Consider the following 13,173-nt stretch of genomic DNA (forward strand, 5'->3'; position numbering starts at 1 on the left):
CAAAAACGACTCATATAAATTTACATTTAAAGTCTGATTTCAAATGTCTCAACCCAGCTGCACAGTTAGCTGTAAAAGCTGTTCCAGTGTGTCATCTCTTAAGGCTCCTGGACAAAACTTGGCTTGTGAGCTTCTGCCGTCCACCACCACCTGTACACCACCATCATGTATTCAGATAGCTTTATCACATGCACATACTCATTAAGGCAGGCTCTCGAGAGAAGTGAAAAATGCTAAATATCACGTTGACACAGCAGAACCTGATTATTATTAAAGAGGTATCACACACCTTTTATTTGACCGGATTATAAGACTTTCAGTACAGAAGTCTGTCTACAGAAAAATACAAAAATATACGTTGCTATGAATACTATTCATCCTTGGTTTTTTGTTGTTTTTCACAAACAAATTCAACTGAAAAGCACACATCAAGAAAAATTGCGCTTTGTAGCAACTGAAAATAAAATAAATTCATAATTATAATAAAGGTCAATCAAATGGACCAATATGGCAAGGCCATGATGATCCACTTGGTAAAATAAATCCGCTTGGCATCTCTCTTGGCCTTAAGACAACAATTCTGATGGCTAAAGATCCAAACGGGACACAAAAAAAATAAAAAAAATTTAAAAAAATTGCGCAATTATTTACCTGTATATTGTGACAAAACTAAATCATACAATGCCTTGTGAAGCCAACTGCATGATGTCATAGAGTTTGATTATTTATTTTTAGGTCTTTTTGAATTTAACTCTGCAGGTATTCACACTTTTGTTGTCCCACACGTACAAAATCTTTTTGTTGGGATAGTACGACAGCATAGCTAAGATTCCATTACCTGATCTTATGTCAAAACCTGCATCCACAGGACTCTCTTTCTTTAAATCATAGGCATATGTCACCCTTCTGTCTTTGTCATCTGTGAAATACAGCACCCCACACACAATGAAAGCATTTCCTGCTTTAGCTGTCGGGTAGGTGGTGTTTATGACAGACTCTATAGAGAATGTGTCATCGTCGAGCTTTGCGACCAGTGTGCTGTCATCTGCGTTTGAGGCAAAGATGACCCACAGTCCACTTTCATCCACAGCAAACTTGAAGTATGTCTTTGAGTTTCGAAAAAGATAAGTCAGGTTGTGATATCTGGTGTCTGGCATGGTCAGAATCTGCGTTCTCTTCGTTTTCAGACCAAATCTGTAAAAATTTAAAAGATTGACCATTAAATAAATGTTGCAGGCATCAAACACCTCAAGACAGGTGCAGATGGTGCAGCACTTACTTTATAAGTCTGTTTTTTCCGCCGTTGTGGTAGTAAAATGATCCTTTATAAACAACATGGCCACACCCCTGGTAGAACCTCTTGGTGTCTATAGTGTTTTTAGTGTTTTGCGATGTTGAAAGGTCCTGATATTCCCACAAATGTCGACCTGGTGACAAAAAGTTCTTGCGTTAAATCCAATCAAATAACTCTCAAAAGTCTGTTATGAAGTGAGAATTCATGGATGTTGTGTAAGTCACCTGAAAAATGATCGGCCACCCAGTACTGATCTTCATCCAGCTGCGACGCGTCTGACATCCAGGCTCCATAGGTGCTTTCCATTTCAGTGGGCTTCTCTGAGCATTTTATGTTTTTAATAATACACTCTAAACAAAAAAAAGCACACACACACACACTTTTGTATTTCAGTAAACTATACAGTAGAAGGTAATTAGATAATGGCATGATTTGAAGCTTAATTAGCAAGTCTCTAACCACTTTCTGTTGATTTGTCACCAGTGGTCACACTGATCTTATTATCAGACCAGAGCTTATTTGAAGAATCTGAAAAAAAAATGAAAGATCATTTTTAATGTAAATATTAATGATGTTTGAGTCATAGCAAGTGATCATTACTTTGTATTTTTGTGTGAGGTGTGAAGTGAAGTGTCAGTATTGAGGTCAAAATGGGACACGTGGCAATTCCTCACCAGTTGTCATGGGTTTATCATTGACGTTTCCACTGTTATTGAAAGTGTCTCTGTTTTTATCCAGTTCTTCAGAAAGTGAACCTTTAAATTGAAAAAAAAAATGAAAGAGTGTATAGAGATTCTAATGATATTATAGTTTCAAAAACACCATATTAGGCACATACTGGCACCAGGTTGGGCCCTCTTTTTCCTTCACACCTTTGATTTTTTTGGCATAGATTCAACAAGGTATTGTAAACAACACTCAGAGATTTTGGTCCATATTGATATGATAGCAACACACAGTTGCTGCAAATTTGTCAGCTGCATATCCATAATGTGAACCTCCCACCCAACATATCCCAGAGGTGCTCCATTGGATTGAGTTCTGGTGAATGTGGAGCCCATTTGACGAGTCATGTCAATTAACCAGTTTGCTAGAAGCAGCCATTCAGAAGACGTGTACACTGTGGTCATAAGCACATGGACATGATCAGGATCAATACGCGGGTAGGCCACGGTCTTTAATGATGTTTAACTTGTACTTAGGGGCCCAAAAATCCATGCTGTCACATGGTGTTTATGTAAAATTTTAACCATACCATCCAAATGTTCCAGCAAAAATCAAGACTCCAATATAAATAGGATAAAATATTCCATATAAATAAATAACGCTATGAGACTAACGAGTGTGTTAGTCTTACCAATAAATCGTGTCACTGATGCCTCTGTAGCATTTCGTATAGCAACATTGAAGGCAACATCTTTATCAGCCTCTTTTAGCTCTAGAAAACAAAGTAGAGTGCTTACTCTCTTGTTTTTTTTCTCTTTTTTTCATATATTTAGACTTCAGTTTATCTCTAGTGTCTTAATGTTTTACCAGGTTCTATTGTTTTATCTGCATCCTTTTTAGAACCAGGAACAGTAAAAGCATCTCTGGTGTTTTCAGCTGGATGTGGAGTTGGTGTTACTGCAGATACAAAGATACAAGTGAGTTAGTACACGTATAAACAGTATAACCAGAATCAGATACAGTATGGCAGTTTTTTACCTGTTATTGTGCTTGTTTTAATGATGGTTCTCCTGCCATTAAATGTATCACTCTTTATGTTGGCATCACGTGGGGCTGCAGAGTGAAATTGGAGCCACATTCAGAACTTTTATTATGAAAGAAGTAACTTAACCATTCAAAGCATATGATTTCCTACCTATTAATACTCTTACTGGCCCCTCTGTGACATTTGCAGTGTCTGTATCATTCCAGGAGCCCTGGCTGTCATTTTGATCAAAATTTAAGGACTCTGGAAAATTTAAAGAAAAAAATGGCTTTAGCATTTTCTCTTCATGTAGTCAGACTAAGGTTTGTCTCATCTGAGGTTTACCAAGTTCTGTTGTTGCATCTGAAACATTCAAAGCACCTCTGGATTTTTCTGGTGAATGTTCTGTTGGTGATTCTACAAAAAGAAAGAAAACTTTTACTAGAAGAGCTGGCACACCAACTAGAATCAACCAGTCCTTATAAGCTTGAGCTTCTTGTCACTAAATGTAAAAAGTTAAGATATTTAAGGTTTAGTTAAATATTGAACCTTGAGTCAGCATAGCTCCTGATTTTGTCAGCAGCTCAGGCATCATTTTGGATATTTATTCAAGATTAGAGTGAAATGATAAAGTTCAAGAATTTTATATAAATAATAACCAAAGTCAAATAGGATATTTCATAATCCAAAGCAATGATTTCATACCTGTTAACAGCATTACTGGTCCTTTAGTTTCTGTGTCATTCAAGGTCCCCTGGCTTTCATCGTCATCAAATGTTACTGGTTCTATGATTTTAAAAAATAAGTATTAGGTTGAATTTTGTTTTTTAATATATTCACACTTATGTTTGCCTTTGCAGTCTTGGTTGATTTACCAGTTTTCACTTTCATGCTCAGATGTTTCTCAGATTCAGAGACATTCAAAGCATCTGTGGTGGCTTTCTGAAGAGGATACGCTGTTGGTGATTCTTCAGGAAGAAACACAAGATGTAACTACAATTTCTGCTGCACACATTAGATTTGTATACAAGTAATATATAAAAATTGGTTTCTCACTCCTGGTTAAATCTCACTGTTCATGAGATAAAAAAAATAAAAAGCCTAAACTATATATTTTCATAATTAATGATGTTTAAGAGATAAAGCTCTTACCACCCCAAAACAGTTACTACAGAAACATAAAACAGCACTGAACTTTAAACAGCTTGAATTTACCAGTTTTCAGAGTTGCTTTAATGAAGGTCTCGCTGCCATTAGAGGAGTCACTGTTTAAATCTGCATCAGGTGGAGCTGTGAAAAGAAGACAACAAAGTTCAACACGTCTTCTTTGCATACCAAGCACAACAAGAGGAGGACATGCAGTTAATAACTCAAAGCACAAGGTTTATTACCTGGTAATAATTGTACTGGTCCATTTGTAACATTTTCAGTGTTGGCATCATTAAAGTTGTTCATAAATGGTTTTGTGTCTAGAGGAATTAAAATGTTGTCATTAATCAGTCCTGGTGAATTTTTTGTGTTGGATTTTTGTGTCAGAAGGGTTACAAATGTTCATACCTCCTCTGGTGTTTGTAGTGATGGGATTTCCGGCTCTTTTTAGAGATCCGGCTCTTTCGGTTGGGCTCACTAAAAAGAGCCGGCTCCTTCGGCTCTTTCCCGGCTCTTCAGGTTGTTTTGTTGCTTTAATTAATTTATTATTAACAATAATATAAAATTATGCACAAAAGGAATTACTAACGTAAAAACAAGTGGTTTTATTTATATATGTTTATATATAAATATATGCGGTGGCCCCTAGAGACAAAACACGTACAAACTCCAAAACACATTTCTAGCATGAACTGAACTTCCAAAGCAGAGCTACTAGATCACTTAAATTACACAATTGAAAGCATGTGTGTATTGTTTGTGTATTTATACACAGGCACTCATATATATATTCAAATAATTTAAAAAAAAGTTCATTTACCTGTTATTACCACACACCAAATCCGGTCATTGGTACTTGCTGGCTTGTGTAGCCACAAGATAACAAAGGCTCAACACTGCGCCCAGCATCCTGGAGCACTTCTGTTGTTCTTTTGTACGTGTTTTGAGTTTTTATGTGCTTCTGAGTTTTTATATGCTTCTGAGTTTTTACGTGCTTCGGAGTTTGTACGTGTTTTTACGTGTTTTGGAGTTTTTACGTGTTTTGGAGTTTGTACGTGTTTTTACGTGTTTTGGAGTTTGTACATGCTTCAGAGTTCGTACGTGATTTGAAGTTTGTATGTGCTTTGTCTCTAGGGGCCACCGTAAATATACTTTTATTTATTCACTCCACATAAAATGTAATAAATAAATCATCTAATACAAAAATCAACTATTCACATTTCAAGTTTTAACTATTTACATTTTCAGCTTTTTCCTTTCACAAATTTAAAGTGAAAAGAACACAAAACACTGCAAACCACAACACAATTAAATATAAATTATAATATGAAAACTAAAAGAACATGCATATTCTCTGTCATATGGACCTGCATGAATAAACTTTCTCAATCCTTTATCATCTGCAACCGAAAATAGTTGTGGATGATTACTATACCTTTCTAATGTTGTTGTCCCTGCCTCTCTTTCTCTCTCTCTGGCTCTGTTCCTGTGCTACTGAGTGTAACTACCGCCCCTCCCCCCTCTGCCCAGCGTAAAGCACAAGGCTCGCGTGCAGAGTGAAACGGAAAAAAGTGCGAGAGAGGCTGAGAGAAAGAAAAAAAAAAAAAAAAACCACGTGACGGCTCGCGATAAGGAGCCGGCTCGCGTCGTTCACGTCAAAGAGCCGGCTCTAAGAGCCATTTCGTTCGCGAACGACCCATCACAAGGTGTTTGCAGCTGGACCATCTGTTGGTGATTCTTCAGTAAGAAAGAGAAGTTGGTCCACACATTAGAAAAATTATATATTCGAATAGTTAATTGCTTCAATTTGGAGCTCAACTTCATACTCTGCTGCAAGTATTTTAAACAGTTTTTCATTCTTAGGAAAAATTTAATTTGCAGTTTATTTTAATCCCAAAATTGGAAAAATCTTTTTTCATAGAAGTTAAAATCAAGTTAAACACTGCAGACATGATTAAGTTGCTTAAATAAATAGAGCTCAATAACATAGAATACAGTATGATCACATTAGGATTAAAAACAAGTGTTAAAAAACAATCTGAAAGCAAATGAAGTAAAATAAGTATGGATTAAAAATATGAAGTGATAATATAATACTATATAACTAAGGTAAGTATTCAAAGACATTTAAAAGATATTAGTGCACAGTCTGTTAGTCAGTTGTAACGTCAGCTTGTGAATGATTGTGAACGAATAAAGTATCTGCAGCCAGTAAAACTAATCAAACCAAGTATGAGCCCGTACACTCACAACAGGAGCATTTTTAAAACACACCAGTTTTTACTGTTGTTCACTGACAGTTCTGCTGCCCTTAAATGCAGCACTGTTTAGATCTGCATCACTGGGGTCTATACAGTGAAAGCACTTCTAAAGTGACAGAAAGAGGATGTTTTAGAGTTTAATACCTGTTAATTTTCCTGCTGCCTCTGTGATGACTTCAGGGTTTCTAAGAATTGCTGTGCTGTAGCTGTAATCTTCATAAAACGGTGAACGGTCTAGAATGGGGTTTTTTGTTTGTTTTTTTTTGGGGGGGGGGGGGGGGGGGTTTAAACTGTGTGGTTTAAATACATTTTTCATATATTCAAATTTAGTTTTTTTGATCATTTACCTGATTCTGTCTTATTGTCCAGTTTCTCAGGGTCAGAGACATTCAAAGCATCTATGAGGTTTTCAGATGGATGTGCTGTTGGTGATTCTGCAGAAGGAACGTAGAATGTGTCACTGGATGATTGGACACACAATTTATCATAATTGTAGAAGAAACTTGCTGGTTTATTACAAACAGCAAGCGATCTTTATGTCATATCGTGTGTAATTTAAAATCACATAATTCACCAGTTTTTGTGTCTCCAGTTATTAGGTGATCGTAAATGTATCGTTTGCAGAAATATAAATGAATTTGTTAACGTCAGTTCTAAAACATTCAGCCGTCTCTTAAATATCTTAGCAGAGACACTCTGACACTCAAATGGTTTCTTACCAGCTTTCAAATATGTGTCTAAAGTTTCATCAGAGAGAGCTTTTCCAGCATCATGCGGCTCACCTGGTGTTGGTAACACCGTGGAATCAAAGAGGAAATCCAGTACAATGAGTATAGTGTGAAATAAGATTTGTGTGTACAATGAATGAGTACCAATATTAACCTGCTAATAAATTCATTGGTGCTTCTGTAACATTTTCTGGGTCGATTTCAGTCAGGTTGTCACTTTGGTAATCTGGGTGAGGTGATATCCAGTCTGCAGAAAAGAAACATGATCAGCATAACCATAAATGTTTTAAATGAATCCAGATACACTATTATACTGTATATGTGGCCAAAGTTTCAAATCCTTTTGAGCCAAAATGGAAATAAGCACAAAAGATCGCATTTAAGGTTTAACTGAGTGGGAAATGCAATTATTCAACCATTTTTATTTGTGTTCTGAAGTGATGTGGCAATACTGATAGCAAGCACAGCAGACATTTTCTTACCACTTTCCACTGTAGTAACAGTAACATTTCTGAAGGAGTCGCTGTTGTTGTCTAAGGCTACACTCAGCAGGCCTGGAGGGAAAAAGAGGACATTTACAATTCTGCAGCATTTTCAGTTGTGACACAAAAAACAAATGATCGTGGCTGCGCTGACTGTTGTTGAAGTTCAGCACTTCTCACCTGCTGATGATTGGGACCTCTCACCTGCTGGGACCTCTGTGACATTTTCTTCTTTGGTATTGTTGAAGGCGTCTTGACTGTGGTTTGGATAAAAAGAACCAAAATCTAGGAAATAAAAGATGTTGAGTTTGATGCTTTTTCTTAGTCAAATATTAGTCTGCCAAACAAGACTTCTTATCACTCAGAGTGGTAACTAACCTAATTTTATATTTGTGCCACTAACATTCAAAACATTAGTTGTGTTATCAGCTGGACGTGGTGTCGGTGATTCTGTGAAGAAGAAAAAAAGAGACATAAATTGCTACCCTTATCTCAGAGCAGTTACAAAGCACACACCATCCATAACATCCACCCATACAGACATACATATATACTTTGCAACTTGTTGTTTTCTGTGTTGTTTTATTAGCTATTAATTTTAACCCTGTGAGGTCTAAGTCATCATCAGTGATCACCCTGACTCTGACTCTAACTCTAAACAATCAGAAGATGGATGAATGGATGAACAGTTGTCGATCAGGCTAATGGACACCTCTATGACCAGTGTGTTGGGAACTTATCTTTAAGATCAACATGACTGAAACTAAGAGACTAAATAAAATAGAGACAAATCCAGACAATCAAAGAGTTTAAATTAAAATCTAAATAACAGTCTTAAATCTTGTTTCTGTAGGAGAATGGCTTCTGTGCTTTTAAAATCTCGGCATTAATCATGCCTTTGACCAGTCTGATTTGTGAGGAGAGACGTGAAAAGATTTTACTTTGTGGTAAAACAACTAGAACTGTGAATGTTACACTGCTTAATATCATAGTGGATAAACAAGTGATTTTTAACTACTACTGAAATCGAATATAGAGTGAACAAAAGCAACTGAACACTCTTCAGGTCAGCCAACACTGTTTTTTTAATAATCACACAGCTTCTCATATCATGTTTGCGGTCCTTGGTCCACTGGCTCATTGTGGCATTATTCCTACCTCTCCATGCGTAAATTTGACGACTACTTCCTTCAGTAATCTTGTTTTTCATGTCACTGGAACAACAGGTGGAGCAGGGTGGACCAGGTGGACCAGGAAGACCTTTATGTACACAGATTATTAAAAATATGATGTGCAGAACAGACCAAATTAACAATACTGCTAATATAGACTCTTTAATATTAACCCAATTATATTTATATAGTGAAAAGTCAAAACATAAGTCATCTCAGAGTATTTTTACACTGTAAGGCTAAGACTTCACGTGGTGGGTGGGTGGGGGCTCTGATTCTATATTCATTTTGAATGTTACCAGCCAAAGAAGCTGTTATCAGTTATTGCCACTTTCATAAATATCACTGGATGCATAAATATGAGGTGAGTGACTTTAACATGAAGAAAGATCAGCCTGGGCCACACTTATGAAGAGCACACATCAGCCTTGACTGGTTGGGTTAAAGGGAGAGAGGAGAAAATAGGTCAAGGAGACAATTAAAACAAAGAAGGTTGGCTGAGTCAGAAATGTTCAGCTCCAGAGCCAGAGACCTCTGCTGAAAGCACAGGGAGGTAATGGCATGCAATGTTCATGGCCCTTTGAAGTCTGTGGAGTAAAAGAGAGAAGAGTAGAGGAAAGGTGCTCGATGCGTCATGGGAGGTTCCTCTGACGCAGCAGCATAACTAAGTGATGGTTCAGGGTCACCTGATTCAGCCCTAACTACAGGCTTTATCAAAAATGACCGTTTTAAAACTAATCTTAAAAGTAGAGATGGTGTCTGCCTCACAAACCCAAACTGGGAGCTGGTTTCAAATGAGAGCAGCATGATATCTGAAGGCTCTGCCTCCCACTGAAATGCTGAAAATGTGAGGATCAGAAGTAAGTCTGCCCTCTGGTGCTATCTACAGAATATGGTACCATGAGATCTATAACATGTGTCAGAGTGTGATTAAGCAGGACTGCAATTCGGTTCTAGATTTAACAGGAAACAAATGAAAGGGCCTTATTATGACAGAAATATCACCTCTCTCTACTCCCTGTAAGTACTCTTGCTGCAGAGTTTTAGAACAGCTGCATCCTGTTATAAGGTGTATGGTAAGTACAGAAGTCTGGCACAGAAGTAACAAAAACAATAAAAGAAAAAGGAATGCTGTGATGTGGGCTACCCTATTAACTGTTCATATAAGACTGTTTTAACCTTAGTAATGACTTGTGATGCCTCAAATGTATTCAGTTCAGTTACATTTTATTTTTATCGTATTAAACCACAACAACCAACGACCACAATAAAGGTGCTTTATATTGTAAGGTAAAGATGCTACAATAACAGAGAAAAAGCCACAAAAATCAGGTGATATGAGCAAGCACTTGGGGACAGTGGGAAAGAAAAACTACTACCGGGGAGTGGCAGCCTCTGCCATGACTGGTTTGGGAGTGAGTGAAGGGAAACAGGACACAAGACATATTAAAGGTGTGTTTTTTGATGGAAATTAGAACACTGGGGTTTTCAGGTAGCCCTAGTGAGCTGTATGGGCAGAGATTACCCTCATTAACATTTGATGCACACCCAGTTATTTTGTTCTGGAAGCAGGCCTGAAAAATGACAAAAGCTACTCAGTTTAGAAAAGAGAAGTAAGGATTAGCCCTACTTAGCATAAATTTAACACATCACAAAAAGACTGAAGAGTTGAAGGAAGGAAAAGGAACCAATAACAGTTAACAGTCTTTTAAGGTAATGTCAGGCTCCCTGAGTATTCATCAAGAGCTTCATGTTAGTTCAAAAACCTAAATTTCTTCAGAATCTCAGATTAATCTCAGAGTTTAAGCCATGCAGAGTTGGTAAAAAGATACAGTGAATGAGTGAAAGTTAAAAAAAAACAAAAAAACATTGCCCACACTGCAATTTTCAGTTTCAAAACAACAAAAATACTATAATTTGGGCTAATCAGTGCTAATCAGTGCAGCAAACACTTATCCCACTGCAGTAAACAGCTATGTGGCAGCTAAATACAAGTTTCTTGCAGACAGTGAGTGGGATGCTCGTGTTGTGCAATCACAGCAGGAACAATGAAAGACTGTTTGAAATGCACGAGAAGCTTCTGTTCTGCAAATTTGGTTGTTTTCATACAGCTTTTCGCTGAATGGGAGAGGAGATGGGTTCTCAGATTTCTTAGACATATAAAAGTTCTCACCTTTTCTACCTCGTCTCCCCTCTGGCCCCGGTGGACCTGGGGGTCCAGGTGAACCAGGTTTACCTGACAGAACAAAAACACTTTGTAATGCAGTAGGAATTTAGCATAATTTGAGTAAATTTACTCAGTAAATTTAAATTTCAGTTTTTACCTGGGGGTCCAGGTGGGCCTGGAAAGAAAAAAACAATTCACATATTTAAAAAAAACAACAACAACAACTATGGGCAGTAAATACGCAAATGAAAACAGTGGAGATGCATGTTTTTATGATGTGCACCTGTTAAACAAATTCCTTTGGAGCTCCTGCACATGTCTGTGAAGGCTTTGACCTGAAATAAAGAAAAAGACAGGCATGAGGAAAGTTTTGATTTAGGTGTAAGTTAACCACATATAGGGCCATTTGAGTTAGGCCCTGTTAACACAGAAAGGACAGGGTGTTTTCTAAAGGTCTATATTTTAATCTTTTGCCATGTTCAGTGTTTATTCCCAAAATCCAGCAAAAGAATCATTCTCGTTAACAGAGCTGAAGCAGTTAGAGTATAACAACAACAACAACTAAAATTCCCTAAAATTTTCTCACTTCTTAAATGTCTGCTGTTCTTTTAATCTTTAAGCTTTAGATGAAACAAACTGAAAGTGAAGATTAATTGTTAATAAAAACAATGATACTGCCCCCGGCTCCCTCACAAAATATACAGTAGCACGGCTTTGAAGAAATGCCAGTTTTGTAGTGGAAGAAAGTGGAGCCGAGGGAGGAGCAGTCACTCTTCACAGCACAAAGTACTTTTCCAGGAAGCACTCAAGACTAGAAATTTGTTAATGGTTACAACAGACTCCTGGATTTCTTAGATTGCAAGGAGATGCCTCACATGATCGTATTAAAGACACCAAACTCTGGAAAAATAAAAAAATTCAGTTTTTGTCATAATAGAGTAAACAACTTTTAGCATTAGTATTCACAGTCCTACAGAAACATCCAAGCATGCTGATGTCTTACAGGAACCATAGAGTATGTCATGAGCATCAGCATATCCTTCTGATCTTCGCTTTGCATTGGATCTTCTTCCTGGTTTCTCCTGCGGCGGTGGAGCTTCCTGAACTCTCGGGCCTCTCCGGGGTCGATGGGCAGGATTCCCGTCCGCAACCTGCAGCTCTCTGTCAGCTCCTGCATCTGGGACTCCAGCCTAAGCAGCTCATCTGCCAACTCTTTCTGCCGAAACAGCAGAAACACTAAACCTGCCGTGCTCAGGAGCAGCAGCCCCACCAGCAACACTTTCCACATGGGAGAAACAACACTTCCCTCTTTCATGTTTGTGCCCCGTTCCTTGGTCCTCGCTGCACAGTGATCCGGGCTGTGTAATTCAGAAGCACATACAGCACATTTCTGAACACCTGCCAGCAGATGACACGTCAGAGAGAAACCACAGTAGAGCAGTTGGAGAGGAATAAACATGTCAAAATCTGCCTGGAACTACAGCGAGAGAGAGAGACACGTGATGCATTGCATAATAACAAACATCTGCAAGACTGCTGAAATCTGTAGGCTTGCATGATTTAAATGCAGCTAATGGACATATTTCCAGAATGACACATCCTCCAGACAGCATAGGGCTTCCCATCATTCTGGTGCCTGTTTTCCTCAGCATTTTCACTAGCTTGTCCTACTCAAAATTACATGGAAGTGGAATAAATAAGCTTCGAACAAGGGACACATTGTTGGGATCTACAAAAGAACTTTCAGAGAGCTTTCAGCAAATGTCTGCGAGTGTGCGGATGTACATGTGTGGGTGTCAGAATATCCTTTTTATGAAAGGGTTTTGTTTTTTTCTATTCATTGCAATATGAATTTCGAAATTGAAAGTTTCGTAAATAGTCAATGTTACATTTTTTTTGATTGATTTTTGATTTGCTGCTTTTTCGGGGGTGGGGGGAAGAGGTCATTGTAGCTTCTGTTGCTAATTTCAGAGCAAGACCAACACATCCACCCCTAGATGTGTGGCCAGTATCTTTAAACAGGGCATACCAGCTATTCACAGGTACCAAGCATGAAAGCCAGCTCATTCACAAAAGCTTTCCATGAACAGTGTTTTTTCCTTTCAACTTTGCAACTATGATTTCTTACACTGGACTAACTAACATGCAATCAATCAATCGCTTTGACAGCACTTTTAGATTAAATTATTAAAACTGAGCTTTTAAGAATATAATTATGACATTTTTTAAT

General features: G+C 37.7%; 1 protein-coding gene across 4 annotated transcripts; it reads right to left on the reverse strand.

Moving 5' to 3' along the window:
- Positions 1–264: 264 nt before the first annotated feature.
- Positions 265–12,413, reverse strand: LOC101471675 (uncharacterized). Of its 4 annotated transcripts, none has more exons than XM_076885848.1 (26): positions 11,947–12,408; positions 11,227–11,278; positions 11,101–11,118; positions 10,950–11,012; positions 8,763–8,864; positions 7,983–8,054; positions 7,785–7,889; positions 7,605–7,676; positions 7,277–7,369; positions 6,742–6,828; positions 6,539–6,607; positions 4,542–4,664; positions 4,376–4,453; positions 4,200–4,274; positions 3,860–3,952; positions 3,690–3,770; positions 3,330–3,401; positions 3,156–3,248; positions 2,999–3,073; positions 2,828–2,917; positions 2,652–2,732; positions 1,969–2,049; positions 1,754–1,822; positions 1,519–1,644; positions 1,280–1,427; positions 265–1,194 (listed from the first exon to the last, which is right to left on the reverse strand). In XM_076885848.1, exons 1-26 carry the CDS (start codon positions 12,400–12,402, stop codon positions 732–734), a joined length of 2,937 nt encoding a protein of 978 aa, XP_076741963.1. In that variant the 5' UTR covers positions 12,403–12,408; the 3' UTR covers positions 265–731. The 4 variants fall into 4 exon arrangements, with proteins under 4 accessions (XP_076741963.1, XP_076741962.1, XP_076741965.1 ...); XM_076885847.1 differs by having other exon boundaries at positions 6,539–6,628; XM_076885850.1 differs by lacking the exon at positions 8,763–8,864 and having other exon boundaries at positions 6,539–6,628; positions 11,947–12,413.
- Positions 12,414–13,173: the final 760 nt, after the last annotated feature.

The sequence above is a fragment of the Maylandia zebra genome, linkage group LG7 (genome assembly GCF_041146795.1).
Source record: "Maylandia zebra isolate NMK-2024a linkage group LG7, Mzebra_GT3a, whole genome shotgun sequence".
Taxonomy (NCBI): Eukaryota; Metazoa; Chordata; class Actinopteri; order Cichliformes; family Cichlidae; genus Maylandia; species Maylandia zebra.